Here is a 26819-nt window from a genome sequence, read left to right as displayed (position 1 = left end):
GCCCTCCTACAAGGCTAGTTTGTTTTCAATGAGCAGACACAGAGCACTCTGGGGTACTATGGATCTCCTTGCTGAATATTAAAGCTGTTACTATGGAGATGGCTTATTCCTGGGGTGTTTGAAGTACTCTGAGTAGATTTGAAGGCTAATCCCATGGTTTTACATAAGCAAGAAAGCGTAACAAGCACTTCTGTCCAAGGGGTGGAGATCCTGTTCTGACTCCCATAGCCAGCCCTAGGAGTCCTAGTTGACCCCTGCCAACCAGTGGATTACCCTGTGGGGCACTGGGAAACTTGGTGTTTTGAAATGAGAGATTTATTTGGTGAATCCCTTCAAGGGCCTCTGAGAAATGAGAACTGGGAGCTGTTGTCTCACATTGCTGATGTTTTGTGTGACCTGTTAAGTATCTAGGAGAATTGGAACCAAGTGCAATAAAATCCAAAGGAATGAAGAAGCCTAAATAAGAGTTAATTGGTTGACCTATGACTTATAAATACACCATAAAATCCACACATTTTTATAGGTGAAATTATAGTTTTACTTCATGTTTTCCAGGAAGTTGAGTTTTTTTATTGCCTAAGGAAGTTGGTCTTTACAGGAGAATGGAAATTAAAATTGAATTAATTATGGATCTGAGGAACTCTTCTGCCCAAACACTAAAAGTGTTTTAAAGTATGCATTTACTTCGTGGTCTCTGGTTCTGCTCATGTACTGCTCTGTGAATGTGTGCTATCCACATAGGTCTTTCAAACTTCAGTTTTGGTCTTTTGCTTCAGTCTCCTGTATTAATACCAGGTCACTTCCAAAATACTTTTATAGACATTTTAAAATAACCAGCCTATCTCATTAAACAACACTGAATGTCATATTTCACTTCTAAATATTAAGGCAAACTGACAACAATTTTAGGTAATGCAGTAGCAGTTAAGATCCATTCCAGGACATTGTACCCATATGTTGCATGCCTAGTTCAATTTTAAAATGAAATTCAATGATAAAACTGTGCCTGTAGCACAGTGTTTAGAATAGACCCAGAAGCTTTGTGCACCTGCCACCATTTGTGTCACCAAAAATGTCATGTCTACTGGTATTTGAGCAACTGTTTTAACCAGGAAACTTGTTATTAAACTGCATTGTAAATTGTCTGGAATCACTTTACAGAACATGCAGAAAGGTGGTTTCAGTACTGAAATAAATGATTGATGTTTCTATCAAATACCTCATCATTGACGTACGTTTCCTGTCCCTCCGGTGTTTTGTCAGACGTAGCAGCAAACACATTTTAAGTGTCAAGTTAGGTTAGGTTAGACGAGCATCACTTCTTGCTCAGTGGGAAGCTGCCTTTTCTGTAGTGTATAAAGCCATCCCTGCTGTCCTCTGAGGTTTCCCTAACTGAGAGTATTGCTGGGCAAATTCTGGAGAGGGTCCAGACCCTCAACAAAGCTCTGCACTAGAGCTACTTGCCAATGTAAACCTGGAAATGGTAGGGAAAAGATCAACGTTATACCAGAGAGTTTGTAACTTAGGGAAAAACCTGGACTCAGCAACAAATGATAGAATATACCTGAAATTATATATACGTATATATACGTGGGAGGAAAAAGAAGCAGCAAATCTGAAAGGCAATTGTTTTTCTCATTGGAAAAATACTTTTATTGCAAGAGTCCCTATTCTTCTTTATGCTAATCTCCTTCTGCTGTCACTTGAAATGATGTCATGGAGAAAACCTTTTTTAATAACCTTTTTATGATCAATAGAGGGCAAGGACACTCCAAGAAACAAACTGTTAAAAGAAGCCTTTCAAAGAACCTAAGGAAATTACTTAATTGCCTTTTTTTCTCTCCTTCATTTTTCTCTTTTCAGGCTATGAGGGTGTTTCTGAATTTTTCACAGATCTGCTGAACCACATAGCTGCTGTCCTGCAGGGTCAGGTACCTGAGGTGACCCAGCTAAACCACAGCAAGCTCCTGGCAGAGCAGAGCGGTGGGATCATGGACGAGCGGATATGCTGTGCTAGCACAGGCTGTCTCAGCGTCATGGGAAAAGACTCCTCCTGGATTGTGGAGAACGAGAGCAACAGCTCAGTAAAACTGCAACACCAGAGACTAGGCTGCAACTCAGCAGTGTCCCCCAGCTTCCAGCAGCACTGCGTCGCTACATTGGCAACAAAAGCTTCTTCTCAATAACTTGCCAATGCCATGGACTGAGAAAAAGCCCCAGGGATACAGATTGTGGTCCCACAACCAGATCAGGCTTTAACAATACAATTGACAAAAAAATGGGAAAAAAACCCAACATAAAACACAACACAAAAAAGCAAAATAAAAAAACTTTCAATTTGATTTAACCTAATTTGCTGATGAAACAGACTGAAAGGGGAAGAGCGAGAAAGTGATCCAAATCCATTTCGTCAGATTCCAGTTGCAAATCTGTAGTGAGTTTACACACACACACACGTGTTTTAACACTAGTCCTTTCATTGTGGGAGGGTTGCTCTTTCATTTCTATTATTCTTTGTAATCACTGGTGACCAGCATTTTAAAATCAGACCTCATGGTATCAAGAAGATAATAATGTTGAAATGCAGTGTCTGAATGAAACAGTGCTAGAGATTTTTGCTTAAAAAACTCCCTGTTCCTCTTTTTTCCAGGTAGGCCATTGCATAAAAAAGCTAAAACAACTTCAGTATCACTAAACCAAACCTTTTGAAATGTTGGCCAGTCATTATGTTGGCAGGTAGCTTGCTGTGAAGCCACTGTACTTTGAGTAGGACAGAGCAGCCTGCTTATTCAGGGCACAGAACCGAGGTGACCACCCCTGTTCCAGCTTTGCAGTTCTCCCCCCCAGGCCTCATTGCTTCACTCAGATTGGCTTCTAACCGCGTTTGCAAACAGCAACACCTTTCACCCAGAGAGGGTGCCACTATTTAGGTTGAGAAATTTAGTAGATTAAATAACATGCTTTCAATTATCTGCTAGTGCTGAAATCTTAGAAGAGTTAATGGAAGTAGCTTGTCTCTTCGCAGGGAGTTTAATTCTCCCTCCATTGCACTTGTGAGGACTCTGGGACAGCTCTGGGAATAGGCTGGCAGAGCTGTGCTTTTTCCTTGGAGCAGCACACCTGATCTGTGTATCCTGAGAGGTAACGCAGTTGCTGCCTTCCACAGATCCATGCTGTTGTACTTTTTTTTTCTAAAATATAAACAAAATTGTGTACCTTTATATAAGGTAGAAATACAGGACAGCTCTAGCTTGGAGATCCCGTTACTTTGTTGCAAGCTGCCAGGTGAGGCCATATGGTAATTTTCAACAGTGCTGTATACTAATTGTAAACTATAGCAAAACCAATTTATATCTCTTGAGATATCTTCTAGTATGGCAGCATCTTCTGCTGTTAAGAATTCCTGCAACTTTTGCTAGTTCTGAACACTATATTGGAAATATCCAAGTGCTAAGAACAGAAACACTATTTTGGTAGAAGTGGCCTTCTCTTCCCCTTATTAGCCCTAAAATACATTTTAAATGAGTGGTGTTAAGAAAATTTCCTTAGTTAAGCTGCTAGCTTGCAAATATAGGAATTTCTGTCTTTTCTATAGCACGTGTTCATAAAGCATCTGTCACTGCAGCATTTAATACCAGTTTGGTTAATATCATATGTTAGATGGCTGCTCAGAAGGAAAGGGTCTAGAACTTGAAGCCCAGGTAGATCATGGAGAGAGGATTAAACTGTGTAAAAGATGTCACCACCCTGTCTGATGGTACCAGTCCTAGAGGGGAAAAAGTTTAGAAGAGTGTTATGTAGCAGTTCTTTTACGTTAACAATGCTTTTTCCATAGGAAAGACTGGTCTTCTTCCAAAATGCCATTCTTGGGAATTTTCTGTAGTCAGGATTGAATTTTTCAGGATGATTTACACAACAGAAAATGATTCCACCTCTAGAGGGATTACTAACTTTAAAATATTTCTATAGGGACTGGAAGAACCTTATGGGTATGGTATCAGTCACATCGCAGAGTTCTCATAAGCACAGCCAACTTCCTCAGGTGTTGCAGATCAGTTCTGAGCTGGGCATGCTTCACAACCCTTGTATGCTTTGAGGCTGCTGGATCCCATGTTGTCTGCAGCTTGCAGGTCTAGAATGGCTGTGGTGTGAGTGAGTCAGATGTACATAGGTAAGGGTTTATAAAAGTATTTGTGGTAGACCAAACCTTTCGTAAAGCCATGACTAAAGTGAAATTGACATCTGCAGTTTGGGGTTTGTTTTTGTTTGTTTAAAATAAAAAGTGTTTTTATGTTACATGTGTAACAAAAGATGCCCTCAGGAAGGAACCTGCCAGTGCGTATTTTTGTATGGTACTTTCTTGTAACCAGCTGGTGGAGTGTTTGTAGACTTGCCTATTGCTCCCTTTATTACAATGGCTTGGGCTTTTTTTGGTTTTTTTTGGGTTTTGTTTCTTTATCGGGTGGTGGGAATGGAGCAATGATGTTAGAACTGGGTTACTAACTCAAGACCTTTCAAACCAAGTATGTTTACATGAATATGAGTGTTGGATCCAATAGAAATGTCTGTATGCTGTTTCCTAGTTAGAACATCAAATAAGAATTTTATTTTCCTGGCTGCCTTCTGAATTTTGGTTGGCCTATTTTGCACTGCTTTTTTTCTCCAAAATAAACTACTGAAATATAATTGTGCATTTTAAACTTGTTTACAAATGATTGTTAGAAGTTTATTTTGTAATTCTCTGAATGCTTGCAGAAATACTATATTTAAATATTACTCCAGACCCTGGCAGTAACTAGAAAACAAGTTTAGGTCATTGGTGTGATCAGTGACATTTTTTCCCATAGTCTGTAATTTATTTTTTATTTATCGAATGTATCGGTATCACTTTAATTTACCAGGTGCAGTTATGCAGGTACCTGTTGTGATGTGGCATTACAATAGAGTTTTGACATAAATTACCATGCATTTGCTGTACTACTATATTTCCTTGCAGAAATTAAGGTAATGGCTCGTGTACTAGAATGTTGCTAAATCACAGGGGCAAATTGGGAGACCAATTTGTAAAAGCCAAAACTGTAAATTACCGAGTATCCAGACATACAATTACGTTCTTGCAAAACATTTGAGCATGAGTATGTTACTAAGCTTGTGCTAAAGTGCTTTTCTGAATTGCTGCCTCATTTGGTAAGTTCAGGATAGTTTTGATTTAAGATGAGCTTCACAGTAAGTTTGTTAATATTCTGTAGTCTTGTCTTTCTTTGTAAAAGTAGGAGTGTAGTAACATTAGATCGTACCAGAATGCCCTTGCTCTTAAAATTGCAGACAATCTGAGGAGATTTTCCATGTCTGTTTGAATTCTTTTTATTGTGGGTTAGAAAAAGGTTCTCCTGTGTTTTCAGAGGCATAGCTTTTACTGCCATGCTGATGAGAGCAATTGTATTAAAATTACATGGTCACCAGTTAGCTTTTTAGGGATTTATTACTGTTCTCCTTCACTGTTTGAAATCCACAAGAATACCATTAGCTTGACTGGAATTTCTCCAGATTTTGTGTCAGCATGTGGAGATGAGACTCTGGTTTCCACTGTAATTACGTAATTAGCTTCAGTAGGTCAAGATCTTTCCATGTTGAGGAGTACTTGAGTGGTATTACTGCTGCCTGTGATGTAAAGTCACCCTCTTCCCCGTCTACCTGACTTGGCCACGTTGTGCCTGACTTTGTAGCCTGTGCCAGAACATCCTGATCATTATGTGAAAGCCAACGGCAGAAATGCAACCAAACCATCAGTATCAGTGCTAGCTCTTGTGGTTTGTGTAATGCAGAACCACTAGGCCAGTGATGCTTTGCCTTTGGTTGAAGTGTCTGGCTGTAGAACCTTCGTGCTGAGGAGCTGATCAACTGGGCTGGTTGGTAGGGTAGGATAAATCCATTATTACTATTCAGACTGTTGTAATGTTAAAGCTGTTTAAAGATCACCCATATCTCCCTCCAGTGTGGGAATGTGTCTGCAGCAGGTTGCATATACAGAAATCTACCAGTTGAATTTGTTCTCGTTGTAGATGATTACCCAGCTAAGAACCCAACCCAGAGGCAGCAGGAGATAATGACAATTGTTCAAGATAAAGCCTCAGGTTTTCTAGGTGAACTGTGGGCAGATCTAGCCAGGGAACAACCAGGTGGAGTAGTGGTTAGATAATAGAGGCAGAACACAGTCGAAAGGCAACAGAATAAATGGGGCCAGTGGTGTTACCAGGCAAAAAAAAGCAAAACAGGAAAAATGCTCCTGTTGTTTTCATCCAATTAAAAAAATCCAGACTTCTCAGTTCTTAGACTAACACTGATTTCCTCAAGTCTTTGCATGGCAGCGATGACAAGTGATTCAGGCTTTTCCACACTAGCTTGTAGCCTTCCACAGCTGTGCAGAAAATCTTGGATTTTGTTTTTTTTAGTGAACAGAGTCTGAGTTTGTAGCAGTCTCCCCAGTCACACACTTGCGGGAGTTCACTTGCATTACCCTGCTAATTTTTTTCCCCCTCTCTCCTTTTTAGTAAGAGATGTATTGATTTCTGTATTCAGTATAAAATTACTTTATGGTGTGTGTTTTGTAATTAGGAATATGTGAAAATGCTTTGTGTAGATTAAAATATTTCCTTTAATATAATCTCCTCTCGCTTTCATAGAAATATGGACATGCCATTGCAGATCACATTGCTGATATTATTTGTAATATTGCTTTAATATCTATTTCAGAGGAATGTAACCTCCAGAAAAGTACTTTCCACATCTTTACTACCTTTCCTTTCACTGTTCACCCTGTGTGGATCCAGGCCATCAGCTTTTGATTGGATGGGTTTCATGGATTCTGTCACAATTACATGGCCACAAAAGTTACTTGAGATGGTTGAAGTTTGGGAGGATCTAGACATAAATGGAGATGTTGGAGTAATTCCTCAGCAACACAAGCACAGTAGCAATTGTAGCAAGCAAAGGAAATTGGTTTTGCTCTTGTGTGTGCAGGTGGCTCTTGGGGTCTGGTCCACCCTGCTCTTGGGGCAGCTTTCCTGTGGAAATAACAAAATCCACTGACAGAAAAACATCCTTTATCTGTGATGCAGAAGGAGGGCAAGGAGAGTAGGGCTTGGGAGTAAAATCCTGGCCAGTGGACATCATGATACCAGTTGTCCAGAATTTGTGGTTTTTAATAGAAATCTGGGGTGATGTTTTCTTCCTCTCCTTCATTCTTACCCTGAATCCACTGGGGCTGATGATTGCAGATGCCTGTGGCCCACACAAACTCATCCGCAGGTGACCTTACCCAACATGTCACAAGTTTGCAGAGGGCTCCCAATGTGTTGGGAAGTTTTTTTTTGATGGCCAGGAAATCTCTTGAAACTCCAGAAATAGCTGATACAGCAAATGGAGTTCATGAAAATCAGGTCTTCCTCTTCCAGCATTTTTAAAGAAATTCACATTTCATTTCCTCCTTCATTCTTTACACAGTAGTTTTAGATATAAATTATTTTAACTTCTTTTTTTTTTGTGTGAAAAGTCATATATACATATATAAAGTTATTAAGTGTTGAGAATATGTTGAGTATAAAATAGTGACTCCTTTGTTTCAGATGTTAGCAGCCCCTAAAAATGAGTTGTTTATCCTCTTGTAAAGTCAGTGCTGTAAAAAAATATTAAAAAATAAAAGATGTGTTAGATGTATCTTTTATTATTTATTTCTGATTCAGTATTTGATACAGCTTGTGTATACCCTTGTGACGACCACATACTAAAAACACTGTCGTTCTTAAAATGGAGTAACAACAATTCCTTGGGATCCCAACAGTTGTGAGAGAATTGGCCCTCTGGGTGTGAGTAGTGTTGGATATTGTCCTTCAGTCACCAGCACTGCTTCCCCCCAAGCACGGCTGAATCTCGGGGACCATTGTGTGTGTGCTCAGTTTCGCAAGTTCATTGGTATCTGTGTTCAAATCCAGCTGTACAGTGTTAACAAGTGTGTCTTGTGATTCGCTTCAGCCTGGTTCACTATCACTTCTGAAATATAATTCCCATTTTGTACTTAAATTTGTATAGAATTATATCAGCCCTTAAAAAATCATGGCTTACTGTAAAACCCAAAATACTTGCTATTTGGCATCTTCAATTGCATGACTGATCAGATCAGACAATGGAGATGGTGCTTTCATCTAACAGCATTCATTTCTATGGTAATATATTAATTTTCTTTTTGTTTGCCAAGCATCTGTTTTGGACAATTGTTTTGGTTTCAACAGTAAAACAATATGCAGTAGGTATTGTGGCATTATCTCTGTAATTGTTTTGAAGAGAGGATTGTCCCTTTCCAACACATAATGAAAATAAATGCCTTATAACAAGTTTTAGTTTGCTTCCTCTTTTTGAGTGGATAGGGCAGCGAGGTAAGCATCTCATCGGGGCAGGCATGTTTTCATGGGAATTCAATATTCACATCCTTTGTGAGTGCAGTTGTTTTGCAGCCCCATTTAGGCCTTGAACACCATCTTTCCATCTGAAGAAAGCCCTTGAGTCCCAAATATTTGTGATTACTTGAATATCCAATTAAGACAGTATTTATAGGACCTCCGTCAAATAACAATATTTTCCCTCTTGTTGATTTTGCATCAGGTATGGACAATTTCTGTCTGCTCCTGCCATCCTTAGTGAAAAAACTTGTTTAACTCCTTTGGACGTGGCTGCATTTCTGTGGGGGTTGTTTGGTTTCTTGGGTTTGGGGTTGGTTTTTTTGTTTGGTGGGGATTTTTGGTTTGTTTGGGTGTGGTGGGTTTCTGAGGGTTTCTGTAAACTTATTGTGACGTGCAGGCCTGAGTTTGCAAGGAGTTGTATGGGTGCTGCTACTCACAAAGATAAAAGGGAGAAACTAAATCATAGAATATGTTAAGTTGGAGGACACCCATCAGGATCATCAAGTCCACCTCCTGGCCCTGCACAAGACACCCCAAGAATCACACCATGTGCCTGAGAATATTGTCCAAATGCTTCTTGAATTCTGTCAGACTTGGTGTTGACCACTTCCCTGGGGTGGGAAATAAATATAAATACAGTATATTTACAATATACTATATTCAGATTAAAAATACAGTATTGAAATTAAAATTTAGGTGAAGATCAATATGTAAAATATGATATCTTCAGGTGGGGTAAACTCCCTAATTGACATTTTAGTACTGCTTCTGTGCAACACCTTTAGTTTCACTTGGGTTCCTCCATGTTTCCCTGAGGTTAAAGAGAGTGGGATCTCAGGACGGAGTTGAAAGACTCACAGCTTGCCCCAGTGCACTTTCGCCAGCCAGGCTCTTGAGGGGATTGTGTTCCTTGCCAGGGCAGTTTTTGGGCTGTGCCTTGGCCTCAACACCACCTCTTGCCATTGAATGCCTGCCCAGGGCTGGGGATGAGGGCGGTGCCCACTCAGCAGCTCCTGCTCCTCCCTGGGAAGCTCATCCTGTGGGTGAGGTACAGCTCTGGAACCATGCACCTCTTGCACCAGGGAACCCCACCCACACACCCCCCTGTAATGCATTCCACAGGCCAATAGCACTAAGGATTTTTGCAGAATAAAGAAATAAGCTGAGTTCCAAGCCTGGCAGCCATTCCCTGAGCATCTCAGCTGTTCTGTGGGCTGAAGGTGATGCGAGAGAACTGAGCTTCAGATTGGAGGGTCTGGGATACAGCCCTGGCAGTGGGTGGATCCTTCCCTCTCATGCCAATGCACACAGAACATCTAAAATATGCACAATGCTCAGAGATTTTGGGGCCAGCTTCCCTAACCCAGGCACTCCTTGGTCCTCCAGCTGCCCTGTGGTCTGAAGCCCAAAGGATGGAAAGGTTCTGCCTGTAAGCACAGTGCCAGCTGGTCGCCATGGCTCCTGTGAGCCAGGGCACAGGAGGGACATCTCCTCAGGATGGCCCTTCACCTCTGGAGAGCACAGACCGGTAGTTCTCCTGACTGGCCTATTCATTCCTTCTTTCTAATCTACTCATGTGTTGTCCACATGGCTTGACTTGGTCAAGTGTTGCCCAGTGTTTAAATGTTTAACTGTGTTCTCTCTGTGCTCATGGATGAGCCTCAGATGTGACCCAAGTCTCACTGAAGCACTCAGGACACCCAGTGCCAGGCGGGTGAGGAGTGCAGCACCAGCAGCCCCTGGGTGGGCAGGGACAGCCCCACGGTGCTTGGTACCACAGGGAAGTGTCCCCAGTGCCAGGCCCTGGGGGACAGCAGCACTGGAGCTGGGGTAAGAAGGGAAGCGCCATCACGGTGGGTCTGTGGTGAGGGGAGCCCTCCGTTTGTTCCCCCCTCTTTGCAGGACTGTCCCGGCCCTGCAGCGTGCTTTGACACTGAAGGTGCCGAAACAAATGAAGGAACACACTGCAGTTTTATTTTTCCTTAGATAAATTTTTTATATAGAATATATTACAGTCAGAGTTCTCAGCTTTTAATCAAAAGATAACAAGTTATTGCAGTTTTTTACCCAGTGAAACTACCGGTGAAAGAACTTTCTAGAAAGCTGTCCTGTCTTTTAAAAAAAAAGAGGGAGAAAACCCCACCCAGACAGAAAATACACATGTAGGTTGCACTTCGCACCCACGGACGCCCTGCCGGGCGTGTGGGCATCCGTGTGGAGAGGGCAGCATGAGGTGAGGCAGCGGCAATGGGCACGACACTATGGCGAGGGAGGCAGGCCTGGGGCTAGCGGGGTCGGTTCCTAGGCACGGTGCTTCTGCTCGGCTTAACTGCTCTTAGATCAGGGAATGAACGCGCGGTGCGAGGCAGGGAGGGAGGCAGGGAGGGAGGAGGGTGGCGGCGCTGCTGTCGATGGCGCGGGGGGCGCCGGGGCCCTCAGCCTCGCCTCAGCTCGTGCAGCTTGTGGGCGACGCGCTCCAGCTCAGCCTCGATGGCAGCCAGGCTCTCCAGCTCCTGGTCCTGCAACAAAAGCCCAGGACTGTCAGTGGCCACAGGCAGGCAGCCCTCGCCCCCCAGAGTTACAGAGCACAGCCTTGTCCTGCTCAGCCTGCGTTTGTCTCTCTGCCTCTCCGGACAGACCAGTGTGCACAACTGGTTACTTCTGCCCTAATGTTTAATTACTGCTGCTAGTGATGCAGCTGCCATCCTTCCTCCGTACCCTGCCAGGGCTGTGCCCCCAGAACATGGGGTTGGAGGGAGGTGGCTGCTGCAGAGGCAGCCAGGGCAGGCTCTGCCAAACAGCACTGGGTGCCAGCACTGCCAGTGCCGTCAGACCAGGGTGGGCAGCGCTGCCTGCTACCTTTGGGAAGTGCAGCAAGGGCCCTGCCCTCTCCCCACCCTGCCCTGGCTCTTGGCTTGCACCTCCACCAGCAGAAGATTACTGTTCCTGGGAAAATTGTGACTGAGGAAGCAATCAGTTCAAAGGCCCAAGCTGCCCATCACTTGGTGGTCTTTCTATGCCAGCTCTTGTGTATCTATGCTGTCACCTGTAGCTGCTTTATTTAGTGCAGGTACTCATGCCTGACTGCATGGCTTTGCCTGAGCTCAGGTCATATCTAGCTGGCCCTGCCTTGCTGCCAGCCCGAGCCCTGCCTGTCCCTCACAGGTGTGATGACCTGGGCTCTCTGCAGACCATGCACTCAGTGTAGCAGCAGCAGGCTCTGTGTGACCAAACTTGGTGCTGTACCTTTTCCCATTGGCAGAGCTGAGGTGACAGCCCCTCTCCTATGTGGAGGGAGCAAAGCCTCGCTGTTGCCTTCAGCAGCTGCAAACCACAGGTTGACCCTGAGCCACTGCACTGCATATGGCTGGTGTGAGAAAAGTAAAGGAAGTATGGAAAAAAGGGGGTCATTTTCTCTTCTGAGCTGTTTCCCTGAACAGGGAAAAAAAACCACTCTGCTCCTCCACTGAGCCCTTGGCTCAGCCCGTGGGAAAGCTCTGGCTACAGTAGGGTGCCAGCAGCTCAGGGTGCCTTCAAACACCCAGGGTGCCCAAGCAGCTGTTCCATTTTGTTTTAAGTGGGTCGGGGAGCAGCTGGCTGAGCTCACCTTGCTGGAGAACTTGGGCTGCAAATTCTGGAGCCCCCAGAAAGGGAGAAAAATATGTTCTGAAATTCTCTGCAGCACCCAGAGAGAGCTTGGTCAGACCCAAACCATTGCCTGTGTGCTCTGGCTTGCATCTGCCTGGTCCCACATGCTGAGCCCTGGCAAGTGCAAGGGCCCGCACTCTCAGCCCGTATCTGTACCCACGCTGGCCTCACTGGCCAAGACACACAGCCCAATGGCCCAAAGATGAAGAGAGGGACAGGACAGCAGCCAGAGCTTGTGCCTTCCCTCACTGCTGCATGCCTGGCCTTCCTCACTGACTCCCAGAGGCCCTGATCTAGTTTAAAAAGCCAACCAAACAAAAAAGTCTAGTTGCAGCTGTAAACACAGCAGTTCTGAAGCCTCAGCAACCTCCTTTCCAATCCCCATTTGGAGACTGAGTCTGCCACCTTGCAGACAAGGTGCACCCCAGAGCCACTCGCAGGGGCAGGTGGGGAGCAGCCTCCCTGGGGAGAGATGTGGGATGTGAGCAGACAGTGGTGGGAGGCAGATGGGAGAGCCCACCCCGCTGCACCCCTGCTTTGAGCTGAGACATTTGGCTTTGCTTTGAACCAATAGAACTGGAGATGCTCTCATGCAAAAATTGCTGATGGGCAATTTTGGCCAATGGTTTGGCACGTAACTGAGGCAAGAGAGGTGTTTTGGAGGCAAGAGAGCCAACTGGCTTCACTCACTCGCTGCCCCAGCCTGTTCCCAGGCACCTGACCATGGCCTGTCCCAGGCTCACAAAGGCCAAGCCAAGCCCCACTGCTCAGTCCCTGTATTATCCCAAATCCACTGTGCTTGGAGCTATGCCTCAGCACAAAGGTGAACCCACCAGCAGTTCCTGGCTGCTGGGGTTGTGCTGAGCATCACTCAAGGTATCAGAGAAGGAGGTCTCTGACTCTGGAAGCCTGGATCAGATGTATTTCTGTATCTGTCCACTATTTCCACTCCAAGACCTCAGGTTTCTCACCACAGCTGCACCCCTGATCTACCTCTGTAGGAGGTTTGACATTACTCACTCCATCCCTCAGACATGGAAAGCATTCCTTTTGACTTGGAAGGGCTTTGGGACACAAGGACTACCCCTAGGCTCCAGTTAAAGCCCTGGTCACTCTGTCTGGCCAGTGCAGAAATGTTGTCACTGGAGACATGACTCTAGGGGGCAGGGAGTGCTTTTGCACAAGTCACAAAAACAAGGATAAAAACCAAAGGCATAGCAGGTGAAAACTTCAATAATACCTGAGGCTGAGTGACTGGAAGTTCACTAAGCATCAACTTAATGCCTCAGAGGACCACTGCTGGCTATGTTAAGGCCAGTATACCATCCACATCTCCAAGCATATTCTGGATAACTGGGTGGGATTTATTCTTAAGCCTGTGTCCACCAACCTCTGTTCTCCTGTTAGCGCTGCCTTCCTCATCCTTCTTTTCTTCAGGCATGGGAGCAAGTGGAAAGCCTCCTTCACTGCTATCTTCCTTCGAGTGATGCTTCCATGACCTTCTCACATCTTCCTCTGGACTACTGAAGGCATACTTGCGGGACCTAAATGTCTTTTTCATGGATCTGTCTGGGTCTTCTTCACTATCATTTTCCTCCATGCGCTTCTTTGATGTCAGCTGCTTGGCCAGCTCATCCATTTTGTTCCATCTCTTGGTGTCTTCCCACTCCCTGGAGGACTCCTCCTCCATCTCATCACTTTTGGCATCCCTGGGCTGAAAGGTTTCCTCTTCTCCCTGCATCTCCTCCTCCTCCTCCAGGCGATGTCTTCCTCCTCTCAGTGTCCGGGGCTGCTCTTCCTCCTCCTCTTCCTCCTCCTCTTCAGAGCTCTGCACATCTTTTCCAAATCCCAGCTCATCATCGTTATCTGAAAGAGCATTAAACAAAGCAGTGAACACAACTGTTATCCTGTTTAAGATCCACCTTTGAACTGAGCCTTCAGTGGTGATGCCAGATTTCTTGACTTAGGCCTGCTTTCCCCAGATTCTGAAAATACCCACTCTCACGTTGCCATGTCAGTAATGGGGCTTGAAGGCAGCAGTCAAAACCCCCATAGGAAGTTCAGGGAAGATGAATGAGTTGTCCCCAGGATGTGTGAGAGCTGAGCAGTGAGGCAGCTGCAGGGCCTGTGTTACCTGCTGTGCATGTGCCCGTGTGTCAGATGTTTGTGGTGGGGTCTGGCTGGCTGCTGGCTGGTGTGTTTCTGTAAACCCAGTAAGCACCTGCCTCAACTCCTTGGCTTTGAAGCCTCTCACCCATCTGTCTCAGTGCCCTCAGCTCACCCCAGGAAGGTGTGAGTGCAGTCTGGGATACATACTGTCACCTCCCTGCATCTCCTCAGCCTCCTCGTCCTCCTCAGCCAAATCGAGTGACCTCTCTCCTTCAGTAGGGTCCTCCTCTGCAGCTTCATTGCCATCATCCTCCCGCTCCACACGCTCCCCTGCTACCTCCTTGCTGTGCTCCTGACCCTGCTTGGATGGTTCTTCTCCCTCATCCTCAAGTTCCAGGCTGTCCCTGGAGCCTCTGGGCTCCTCCTCTTCATCCCTTTGTTGCTGCTTCTGCTCATCCTCACTGAAATTTTTGCCAATGTGGTTGTCCAAAACTTTGTTTCGATGGGTATACTCTGTATCCCTGATGTCATTGCTCTCAGCTTCCTCCCGATCCTCTTTCTCAACAGGGTTGGTATCCCATGGCCTGGGTTCCCTCTCCTCCAGGCTTTTTTCCTCCTCTCTTGAGTCTTCATTTTGCTGGGGCATCTGTGCTGCCAGCTCAGCCAGGGACCCTGTGGGCTGCTCCTCTTCAGGGCGCTCCCCTGCAGCATCTACAGAGGGAGAAACAAGAAGAAACACCTCTGCTGAGAGCTCATTTCACAACCAGCAAAGGCCAAGCATTTCTTAGGGAGCCCTGCTCAGCAATCTGCTTAGCCAGCCCGTGGATCCTTTTGCAAGTCACTTCAGCATATGTTTGCATTCAAGCAAGGCAGTGTTCTCTCTGGTGCCTGTGCTCCTGGAGAGACTTGCAAGGCTGAAGTTAAACATATGCTGAAGTGTTTTGCTGCAGCACAGTCCTCATCACCATCTCTTGAGATGCCAGCCACGAATTCACCCTGCATGAAACCAGACTGCATGTAAAATTAAATTATTTAGGAGTGTAATACTTGCACAGCTCTCCCTGCTCTGAGTGCTGCACTCACATCACATCCTTATTTCTCCCACCAGGCTGAAGAGGCAGCCAGTCCTGTTCACAGGGTGCTGGAGGGAGGAGGGGTGTCTCTGCTTCTACAAAGGAGCTACTCAGCAGGAGCTTAATGTGGGCTGAGTATTTGCTCTTGCTCAAGGGAGACTGGCCTCTTTTAACACTATTAGCCAGAGAAAACACTTTGCGAAAGAAAATATGGGAGTTTAAAAGCCAGAGAGATATGGAAAGGTAAGTGCAGCCCCAAGGAGGGATGAGGAGTGTGCCAGGATGAGGAGACGCAGACAGCTGGTCACATAAGGCTGGCGGCCACCTGTGACACTGTACTGGTGTCACCAGACTGTCAGTGGGCCTGGTTGGCCCATGTGCCACATTTCATCTTCATTTCATCTTCCTTCATCTCCACGCTGCCAGAGCAAGAGTTTCAGGTGTGTCTTGGCAGTAGGCAAATGCAGTGCCACCATCCTACCTGTTGAATTTTGGTGGTGCTGGCTGCAGCAGCCCCTGGGGTTGTCACTCCTCATTGCTTAAAGTAGTTTTGGACTGGTGTCACAGCAGTGCTGTGCTGCTGTCAGCCAGCCAAGTGCCCCAGAGCTGCTTGAGACCCTCTGTGGGCACCCAGCTGCTGCTGGATGAGGAGTCACATCACCCCACATTTGCATTGTATCTTCCTGATCAGGAAAAGGGAAGGGGCCAACCCCTCCTTTCTGCTAAACTGTCTGTCTGTAGTAAGAAACAGACAGAGAACCACTGGCTAGGGGAAATCCCAGCTGAAGGTGCTATTTCCAAGGTAAAGGTATTTTGTGGATGTGTGCACTGTGTGTGTTTCAATTTTCCCTTCAGAGACTCATTACTTAATATCTTAGATGTCTGGAAACAAGGGTGACAGACAAAAATCCAGATCACCCTTACCTGTATCACTGACTCTTTCAGTGTGGGATTTCCCTGGCTGTGATCAATTTGAAGTGTTATAAGTGAGTGAAAGTGTCAGCAGCAGGGTGGAAAAGTCAGTATCACTTTAGTAACTTGACCATCACCAGTTACTATAACTCAGAGACTACGTGTTTTTTGAGCAAGTAAATAAGAACAAAGCAAACACCAGGTTGCTTGTGTGTGTCAGCAGCAGCATCAAAGAAAATAGAAGCAGATGGACATATCAAGGCTGTTTGGAAGAAGATCCTTGTTTACAGCCTGACCTGGATTTCCCGGGGGTGGAGGCTGACACTGACCTCTCTGCTTGTTCTTGTTGTTCTGACTTTCAAGGACTTCAGAAAGTTCATCTTCAAAGCCGCTATTTTTCTTCTGCTGCTGAGTTCTCTCATTGGCACCTGTGTCAAGTAACAAAAGGTAGGGAAAGGCAACAGTCCCTTCTGTGTTTCAGAAAGTAGAGGTAGGAAAATAGTTCTGTGCCCCTTATGTTTTGTACAGTGGAAAAATCCACCTGGCAGCTGGGAGGAGTGAGACTGGAGGGTATGTGAATCAAATGCAGTAACAAAACCACAATCAAAAACATCATCTGCAGGAAAGAAAACGGTCTCTAAACAGAGATGCAGGGTTGCCAGTAAAACTAATATTGATGGAGATCTAGGCAATAAGAGGTGCTGAACTGCAGCACACTGAGGGCAACAAAAGACTTCATCACCAGCTACTGAAAGATAAAAATTGCCTTCTTCCAGATTCTGCCTATGCACCTTTGTTGAGGTGATCACTGAGAGCTCCTGTATCCTCCAGCCTGGTTGTGGGGGCCCCTCTCCCCTGTGTGCTGGGAGGAAGAAGCAGCATTCCTTCCCACTGCAGGGGTAGTCTGGGGCTCCTAGGCCCCATACCTTAGCTCTGGGGTTATGGAGCCTGCTAGAAAAATACAACACCCTGGAGAGAGGTGTCTGAAGGCAGCATGAGCTGAAGGTTAGGCTGCAGCTGTCCTGGCAACCAGCAATGGGATCTGCAAGCCAAACAAGCCCTGTCTAAACCAGCTCATGCCCTGCTGCTGTGCCTTAATGCAAGAGCAAGAGCCAGTGCTGCCAGCCCAGTCCTGTCTAGCCCAGAACTGAATGGTGTGGGCTCTCCAGCCTGAGCAGAACCAGCTGCACCAGCACAGAGGACACCAAGATTAACACCTTTGCTTTTCCCTTGGTCTACAAGACTGTTCCACCCCCAGTCTCTGTGATCTGTAGGTTGGATCTCATGTTACCCTGGGACTAAGTGGTGTGATGGGCTCAGGCAAGAGTGGAGCAAGGTTCACCTCCATGTAACAAGTTCCTTCTCATGGACTCCATACTGAGTGGCACAGCCTGTCTGATATCTGAGTGCTCCTCCTCAAATCCATGGTGTGCCTAAGCAACCATACCCCAGCATACTGAAGAGACCATGTCTTCTTTCTTCTGGATCACCAGAGCATCCATGGAGTCCCTCTGAGGTCACTGAGCATCTGGCCCCTCCACCATTTGGGCAGTGACTAAAATATGGCTTTGGGAGCTGCATGAGACTCTTTCCAACTCCTACTTCCTGAATTTTTCCTCTCCCTTCTCCCTCTTGCCTCTGTGGCTTCCTTAATCTATAAGCATTCTGGTGGCACTGCCTACCAGCCATCTCTGGCAGACTTGCCGCACAGGAGCAGGGCACAGGGATGCCTTAGTTATTGTTTCTCTGGTGATGCCCAGCTGCCCCCGGTTACCCCAGGGAGAAGGAGTAGGGAAGGCCAGGAGGTGTTCTCCCTGCAGCCTGGGGACAGCTCTGTTGGAGCCTCACCCGAACAGAGGGATCTGGACTAGCTCTGAAGTAGCCTTGCCTGGGATCTGCATGTTGGCTCTGGGCAACTGGGCACCCAAGAATGTCCCTTTTTTCCCTCAACACCCCTTTGCACAGCTCCGTGGTGCTGCTGCTGCTCCCACATTAACCAGTGCAATTGACCTGCACCTCTCCAAACCAAAGAAACTTGATTTAACGAAGCCATCAAAAAATACCCATTAGCTCAAGAATATTTTCACTGGAGTCTTTAAGGTGCAAGTCTTACTCACTGTTCAGTGGGGCTTCCCTGCTGCCACACCGGGTTTTAGTGCTAGACTCTAGCTGCACAGAAAGTGGAGATTTTCTTACCTTTCATTCTAGTTTGGGAGCTGGTGATTATTTGTTGTATTAGATTACAGTGTTTCCTTTTAGAATTCTCCCACCTCAAAATGTCTTGAGACTACATCACCACCAAGTTACATTGATAGCTATTGAAATTATCAGATACATATTGGAGTTATTATAAACAAAATTCCTGTCCCCACTGACACAATCTCTGCTGAAAATATTGGAACTACATTTCCTAGGGCATATTTATATGATCTCAAATTAATATAAAATAACAAACACAAAACCAACCAAACAATAAAACTCTATAAGGGATTACAACAGAAGAAAACAATCTTCCCTGTAGTTACAGTCCCAAAAAATATACTGGCACTGTACCTTGTGCAGCAATTTCCTGAAGTTCCTTCAGTAAGTTTTGGTGGCGAAGGATAGAAATAATTCGCTCATCTGCAACAGGGGAGACTTAGTACAGAAAGCAGTCAAAGCAAACCTCCCCCCCGACCCCAGGAAATTAAACAGAAGCCAAATGCCTCTCCTTCTTCATTTGCTCTTTTCTTTCCCTTGGTCTGATTTGCTCTCACATCTTAACCATGTGATTAAGACAACAGGAAGGTCGTATGAGGACCAGGCAGTTTGATGTGGCCACATGCCAGCATGAGGCATGGCCTGGGACAAGCAGTGGCTCCCTCCCTGCTCCTGGGGACCAGTACAGCCCAGTGGAAGAGGAAGGTGAACATGTCAGGGACCCTTTGATAGGGGTCCAGAGGCCAGGGCTCAGTTGGTCAGGGCAGGACCAGCCCCTATTGCCAGATTTGCTTTTGATGATACCCAGCCCAAAGTCTGAGGCAGTACCTCCTCGTAGAGTTTCTAGGCATTCCTCACTGATCGGCAGGGGGTTTGGCTTAGATAAAGTATCAGAGATGACCTCTACAATGCACTTCATCACCTAGAAAGAGACAAAAATACAAATTGAAGAACTTTTTTTTTGTCTTTTGTTCCTACTTGTTACCAAGGCTAAAGTACAGCAGATGATGGCACAGATCTTCTTGCTTTTCTGGTCAAGCTGGAACTGAATGTTCAGTTCTTGTTTTCCCTAGCTCAGGAACAGAAGGTACCTCCTGCAACTGAGAAGTGAGGAAATTACACGTGACAATGGAAAGAGTTTCTTCCACATGACACTCAATTCAGCTGAGGATTGCCTGGCTTCAGACCACACCAGAGTCTGAGCACATCTGGAGAGTAAAGGGTGTCTGAATATATACACAGAAAATCCAAAATCATCCTCTTTTAAGTCAATATGTCTCAACTTCTGTCTCATAAAAGGACTCAGTGGGAGGTTGTAGAGAGCAAAAAGTGGTCATAGCTGTTCAATAGATGACATTGAAATCTTAAAAGCTCTTCAAACCCTGGGAAAGACATCATAGTTAGGTTGAAGCCAGGCATGGAAGGTGAGGTGAGGCAAACTACTTTCAAACACAGATGAGAAATACTGCTCTCAAGTCCTAGAAAGGACAAGACACTCTGGACAAGCGTTTGACCTTATGCTTTGAGTGTTCAAGCCATCTATTATAGACTGGAAGAGCTCTACATGATGACAGGTCATCTGACAGCAAACAAGTTCTGACATAGCTTCTCAGACAGGATGAGCTCTGGGCCCATCCTTTCCAGCAGCCCGTTTTGTTAGTGTAAAACCAGGAGCGTTATTTTATGTAATTTGTCACCTGCACTGAGATTGCAGGCATCCTTGCCATGCCAAGACACACTGCTGGGAGCCCTAGTGGGTGGTCACATAGACCCAAATGATCACACAGGACAGGAACATTCACTACAGTCTGGTGCTTATTGGTAGGGAAGGAATCAGGCTGCTTAGTTCAAAAGGGTGAATTTTTATAATGCAATCTAGGAAGAATGCAGGGCTCACAATTGCCTGTGGGAAAAAAAGAGAGGCTAAATTGAAAAAAAAAGATACAAGTTAAGCGTTGGAGGCAAAAGATTCACTCACTGAACCTCTTTCTCCTGATGATTTCAGCAGGCAGCCCTGAGAGCCCTGACCTCCCTCACAATGTACCATTCTCAGGAGAGCAGAGTGCTGTGGCTGCAGTAGAAATTAAACACAACTCAGCAGTCCCCAGTCATCCACAAAGCTGTTCATTCAAGCAGTTGGATATATTCACTGGACAGCTGGAATGGGCAAGTTCTCACCCTGTGTAAGGAGAGAATTCTGCTTTTGCAAATCACAGCCATAAAATGTTGAACTCTATGCCTTACACAGTTTGAAGGAATTGCCTAATGGATTAAAAATGCTACAGGAAAGATTTAAAAAAAAAAAGAAATCAGGGGAATTTCCCTGATATAATTCCCCTATATCACAAATGATCCATTAATCCTGATTTTAGATGAGTCACTCTTTCTTTAAATAGAAAAAACTCCAGAATCTGATATTTCTCTCTCATGTTTCCCAACCTCTGAACCCACCTATTATAGCAGTATTTGATGCAACTTCAGAAGTTAAGACTTTCTCAGCATGAGAAGTAAGACTCTGGTTCAATGAAATATTCTATTCAAGCTTTTTCAACACTTCTAAGCTGAACTAAGGTCTTTGTCTGAGCAAAAAGAGACACATCACTCACCACAGAAATACATTCAGCTCTGTGGAGGAGCTTTGTAAGGTAATGAAATAAGAAGTGCAGTCATCCCACAACACTCTCCTTGTCTTTTTGTTAGAGGAAGTCTTGCAGAGTGAGACTTCACAAGGTCATGAAACAACAGCCTGCATGAGGAAATGGAGGAGATCCTTTCCAAATGAATGTAATTAATCCTGTGCAGAAACTCAGACTGGAATTTTGCCATAGCTATCATCTAACCATGAGCATGTAACTAGATCCTTAAGAGCAGCTCACAATGTCCCTACACAGAAATCTGCCCTTACAAGGACAGATTTCTCCATATTTGAGCTCAGCTATGCCCTTCTAAAATGTATGGTTGTAAGTGAGAAATAGTATCCTTCAAGCAAGAGTGGGCAAATACCAGAGACATTGTAAATGCTTTGGTCTTGTTCAGCTCCCTGTGGAAAGCCCTTGGTGTAAGGAAAGTCTGATGAGCTATCCAGGAAAGGCCTGCAGGTGCTGACTACCCATTACACAGCCCTGAGCCACCCACAAATGCTGGTGGCACAGAACATGTGTAGGAATGTAGGTGTGTAGGAAGAGCTGCAGTACTTGTTGCTGTATTCATGTGATGATATCCCTGCCCTAATCTGTTCCATGAGACCAGGAATTCCTTCCCTGAAATGCTGTGTCTCAGAGGATGGTGAAGGCAGGAAAGCCCTAATAGCTTCTTCCAGTTGCAGCAAATCCAAAAGAAAACTGATTTTGCTCTCTGTTAGAGCCTGTGTCAGTGTAATACCCAGGGAAGGGGGGCAGTCTTGGGAAAGTCCTTTCTTGGTGTAAGCATTTCCATAGAGTTGCACCAACTGCCACAAAAGTGCCCATTTTTAACACATAGAATATATTGGTGAAGAGACCTCACAAGGAAAATCATATGATGAATGGGTTGTCCCATCAGATGCCCACTCTGGCATGGAAAGTTGAAGGGCTAAGTGCCTGTTCCACATCCCCTTCCTCAGCAGCACACAGCCTGAGGAAGGCACCCAGTGTCTCACAGCTCATGGCTCTGTCCCAGGAAGGGCTAAGCAGGCTAAAAGTCTTAACAAAGCAACTGCTCTCCAGCCCAGGCACGTCTCACAGGACACAGGGAGGTGTTGCTCATGGCACATGTCCTGCAGGTAACTGTAATGGAGCCTGTGGCTGAGACTGGCATCAATGTGCCCTCCCCTGCTGCTGCCTGGGGAAAAAAAATTATGTGGCTAGAGGATTTCATAACATGAAATGGTTCAAGAAGTAAAAAGAAAAAGTGCTGGAGTTTCCTTTGTTGACATGAATTTCCAAATAAATTTTAATTTGGGCAGCCAAGAGATCATCTCATATGAAAGATGGGGAAGGGGGTGGGTCAGGGAGTTGTGTCTGACATAGGTAAACACAGGCAAACCCCCCTGTCCAAGCATTTAGGTGGCACATTTGTGAAACACGGCTATAAATGTTGGAGGGTGTGACACAGATATGTGCACAGAAGCCTGTAAAGGAGGGCTGGAGAGGTCAGCCAAGTCCTGCACTGCTCATAGCCATCCAGACAGGCTGAGCAGGAGCTGAGAATGGATTAGCAAGCTGAGAGTACCAGTTGCCTATTTTTCCAGAGCATGCATGTTTAAGTAGCACACAAACTCAGATGCATACACCTCCAAATACACACAGTTCCTGAATCATATCTCCCCCCACTCTCCCCTGAGTCACCTCCTGTTGGGAGCTTTGAAAAGCTGAAAGTAGGAGGACTAAGGAGAGTTTTACCCAGCCTCCATCTCCTCTCCAAACAGGCTTGCCTCATCCCTCTGTTGCATCCTGAAGGACTTCCTTGGCTGTCCAGAAGTGGATGCACAAAGGGTAAACTTCTTAGGAGGAGAGCAGAGATGGATCCTGCTTGAGGGATCTCATGCAAATTCCTGGCACTTTCTACAGGATATTTCAGAGGGAGTGGCCCAAACCCAACCACCTAGGTGGAGGTGAAACATCACATCCTTTCTCTTCATTTGACCCTTCCACTACAGGCTCAGCCTTACCTTAGTGTCGCCTTTATTCATGTCATTTGTCACAGGAAGGGAGACGGCTGTAAGGTAAGGGGTGGGGGGGGGAAAGGAGAACTTGTTATTCATCTCATCTGGAACACAAGCAGAGAAACATTATTCTGCTAAAATGGGAGTGGAGAAGAGGGGCATCTCTCTCTCTACTGAAGTGGTCCCTGGGTGCAGCAGCTGGATGTGTGCACTGTACCGGGAAGGGAAGGGAAGGGAAGGGAAGGGAAGGGAAGGGAAGGGAAGGGAAGGGAAGGGAAGGGAAGGGAAGGGAAGGGAAGGGAAGGGAAGGGAAGGGAAGGGAAGGGAAGGTGCCTAGGCTGGCCGGGCCCTGCGGCACTCGGCAGTGACCTTGCGGCGGCCGCTGTCCGCGGTGCTGAATGGCCGGGCCGTCCCTGTCCGCGGTGCTGGGGGCGCGGGCGGAGCGGGGCCGGTGGGCAGGGCTGCCGGGGGCCCAGGGGGACACGGACCCATCCCAGCCCCACTTACCCGGCACGGCCAGGAGCAGGACGGCGAGCAGTTCCGGCCGGCTCATGGTGCTGGCGGGATGGAGGCTGGGAGAAAGGGGCAGAGGACGAGACTGTCGTGGCGTGGGGGCTCCAGGCGAGGTGCCGGGCGAGAGCAGCACGGAGCGTGTATATCTACGCCAGTGCCCTGGCTGAAGATCCCAGATGGGGCACTGCAGCAACCCGCTCATTTATATATCTCAGCCCTCGGAAATGGCGTCAGGAGGAAGCCACCTCCTCCTCTGCCCCCTCCCCTCGCACACAGGCTTCCCATCAGCCTCCATCACTCGCCGGTTGTCGGAGGAGTCCCGACCTCCCCGGCTGCCCGTGCGAAGGTGTGAGGCTCTGGTTGCTCCATCTGCTCGCACTCTGCAGCCGCAGGAAGGCTGGGAGGTGTGTTTCCAGGACACCGCTTTTCCAGCACCTCACCAGACACTGGCAATCTGCAGCACCTCTGCACATGTGCCCTCTCTCTATGTACCTGGAGCCAAACGTGAGGCACCTCATGAGTCCCGGCCAGCACTGCAATCTGTAGATGGTTTTGCCCTCTCAGGGCCCCCTTGTCTTTCACTGATCATGGAAGTTTAGAACAGGTGCTGAAATTTTTAGATGTCTTTTAAAGACCCCTACTCCAGGGAACTGGTCACCATGAAAAGGGCTTGCTAATGGACATGGTAAGTCCCAGCAGTTCTGTGAAAAGTTTGTGAGAAGGATATTATTTGGGTGAATCTGCTGTCCACCTATGACTCTACAAGCAAAATTTTAATAGGTTGCTACCCATTGTTCAATGCTTTATAACGCACTTTAGCAATACCCTGCGCTCCAAAGTTGAAGTAACCAAGATTACCTGGCTGCCAGTTTGTATTGACAAGGGAGAGAAAGGAAACAGCAAATTGCATAATTCTCTTAGTCACAAGCATTTCCATGCTTTTGAAAAAAATGGCTGTCTATTCTTTGGATGGAGCATCTGTCAGGTCAGCCAGCTGGATTCTTTGTTGAAAGTGACTCCAATGCTTCTTTAGGACAATGCTTCTTTAGGAGTAGCAGCTCTGCTACTCCATTCTATCCCTCAAGCAATTTCAGAGGTCACAAAATGCAGGGACTTTGACTAGAAAACAAAATTCAGAAAAATGCACCATCTTTCTTCCCCACCCTGCCTCCCTCTGCTCACTGGGGAGTCCTGAACTCAAGGAATTAGGGAGAATCTAAGAGGTCATCACTTGTCATCTGGTCTAAGATGACAAGAACTTTTCTATGAGATTAGGCAGTACAGACTGCACCATTGTTTTCCCTTTCTCTTTCCAGGTGTTCCCAAATGTCCTCTAAAATCCATTTGATTTAAATGCATGCTTCAAATGACACATTTGGATGGTAAAAGGCCATTCATACAAAATCAGAGCTCCTCTTGTCTGTTGCATTTTCCAGTTAAATGCAGAGAAAAAATGGAAATAAATTGATCTTCTGAACAGTGCTTTGTGGATGGCAGTGATGGATGCTTAAATGTTTATAAGTCTATGAAATGAACACCCGTGGCAGTTCTTGTTCCGTGGGGAACCTCCAGGAATAAGAGATATCCTTTCTTTTTTGTTGTTGTATTGTTTAGTTTTGCGTTGCTTTCTTTTTTCATTTTTTCTTTTTTTTCCTTTTTTTTTGTTTTTTTTTCAGGGTGTTTGTGTTGTTGAATTATTTACTGGGGAGGAGGGATGGGGGCCTTTTCCTCACTCAGAATACACCAGAGCACATAAGTCTCTGAGTCTGAAAAATTGAGCATTATTAAGCTTGTAAATTCCTATGTATTCCTAAGTGAGAAACAGATTGATTTGCTTATCAGGCTGTTTTCCCAGTCAATATTTACTTGTCCTTACGTATAAATGCTGATCTTATTAGAGCAATAAATTATCTCAGTTCTAATCCAGTTTCTTACATGAAGTCATTTTCTTCTCTGGGGCCTCTTTGTGAGAAATTTAATAGGATATGTAGTGCCCATAGCTACTTTTTTTTCTTCTCTTTCTCAAGGTGTGGTCTTGCATCCATTAAATTCATTGCAAAGGAGAAACTAAATGCTTTCCAGGTATGGCATGCATACTCCCACTGTAATAGCACGTGATGGATGATGAATTTTTCTATTTCTTACTCCAGAAAAATGGATATGAAAGTTTTAATCCAGAAATCAGTACCTCTGCTACTGGAATTTGTCTCATTAGGCACAGCTATATTAGGAACTGTCACAGTAAAGCATGCCAGGGAAAGATTTATGTCAAAAGAGCAAAAGTGATCAAATAAAAAAGTGGAAGTATTCTGCCACTCAGAGAAAGGCAATGCCTGGAGCAGAGTACAGGGACAGAGCAGGTTTGTGAGTCTCTACAGTAGTTTTTGTTTTAGTATGTAGAAAACAGGAGTAGATCTTCAGTGGGTGGCAAAGAAGTGAAGGTGGACATTTCTGACCACTTCCAGCCTTATAAAAAAAGCTGTTGATGTCTATAGAGAACAATTCCATTTTTCCTTTTAGCTGCACAATTTCTCATGCATGAAGTGCAGTGGGACTGTGGAGAGCCATAGACCATGACCTGTCTGCTGTCACCAACGTAACACGTGCAGATGGACAAAAGATTATTTGCCTTCCCAGCCTGAAAGTGATTTGAGAAGACAGCAATGTCCTGATGGATGGAAGCAGCCACCCAGGACTGTTGTATTATCCATGCTCTGAGCTGAGGGAACAGGAGGGTCAGTCTAAAAGCCATATTGATTTATGATCTTTCTATGCATAAGGTCATTTGATTGAGAGATTACGTGGCTTAAGTGCTATTCTCAAGAATAAAATATTTTTAACTTTATTTCAGAATTCAGGAAATGAAACCAAAGGATCTTGTGTTTGTCTGTGAGTTACTCTGAGAGCTGTGTTGTCTAATTTCTTGGCTGAAACTGGGTTAACAATTCACTCCTCTTCTGTGCTTGGGAACACTGACACTGCATTTCAAACAGCTGTGATTTTACAGATTCAGATACTGAAGCACGTAGAGAGGGAAAGTGCCATTTTCATGAAGATATCAAAAAGGTTTGAAGCCAAGGCACAGCTAATACCACATCCTAACCAAAAAGACACAAAGCAAAAAATAGGCAACAATTATCTTGTGTATAAAATCAATTGATAACTGTTGGGCTGAAAAACTTGAATGTAAGCTCATTGCAAAATTACTAGCAAAATCTTTTAAACCCTCCACATCACACCTTTTCTTCATTCCCACCTTAGTCAGTC

The 26819-nt window shown here is 45.6% G+C and overlaps 2 protein-coding genes across 3 annotated transcripts in view; one reads left to right on the top strand and one right to left on the bottom strand.

Moving 5' to 3' along the window:
• ITPK1 (inositol-tetrakisphosphate 1-kinase) overlaps positions 1-8390 on the top strand; it is a 139318-nt gene extending 130928 nt beyond the window's left edge. For both annotated transcript variants that reach the window (XM_059850195.1, XM_059850196.1), the window contains one exon: positions 1864-8390. In XM_059850195.1, coding sequence (XP_059706178.1) covers positions 1864-2186 — 323 coding nt within the window. In that variant the 3' untranslated portion in view covers positions 2187-8390. The remainder of the gene's footprint in view (positions 1-1863) is intronic.
• Positions 8391-10408: 2018 nt separating this feature from the next.
• Positions 10409-23750, bottom strand: CHGA (chromogranin A). Its single transcript, XM_059850194.1, has 8 exons — positions 23547-23750; positions 23046-23092; positions 19226-19319; positions 18752-18820; positions 16528-16626; positions 14421-14924; positions 13495-13970; positions 10409-10975 (listed from the first exon to the last, which is right to left on the bottom strand). The coding sequence occupies exons 1-8, from the start codon at positions 23590-23592 to the stop codon at positions 10892-10894; spliced, it is 1419 nt and encodes a 472-aa protein (XP_059706177.1). The 5' UTR covers positions 23593-23750; the 3' UTR covers positions 10409-10891.
• Between the last annotated feature and the right edge of the window lie 3069 nt (positions 23751-26819).

Source organism: Haemorhous mexicanus, chromosome 6 (genome assembly GCF_027477595.1).
Source record: "Haemorhous mexicanus isolate bHaeMex1 chromosome 6, bHaeMex1.pri, whole genome shotgun sequence".
Taxonomy (NCBI): domain Eukaryota; kingdom Metazoa; phylum Chordata; class Aves; order Passeriformes; family Fringillidae; genus Haemorhous; species Haemorhous mexicanus.
Note: the sequence above shows the minus strand (reverse complement) of the source record. Positions and strands in the feature narration are given on the sequence as shown.

What these genes read in the sequence shown, in the direction of transcription:
- CHGA (XM_059850194.1), bottom strand. Translation starts at nt 23,592, where the DNA reads ATGAGCCGGCCGGAACTGCTCGCCGTCCTGCTCCTGGCCGTGCCGG. An exon ending in CAACAAGAACAAGCAGAGAG is followed by an intron (nt 14,925 to 16,527) that starts GTCAGTGTCAGC and finishes CTCCCTCTGTAG; the next exon opens with ATGCTGCAGGGGAGCGCCCT. An exon ending in GGAGATGCAGGGAGGTGACA is followed by an intron (nt 13,971 to 14,420) that starts GTATGTATCCCA and finishes ATGCTCTTTCAG; the next exon opens with ATAACGATGATGAGCTGGGA.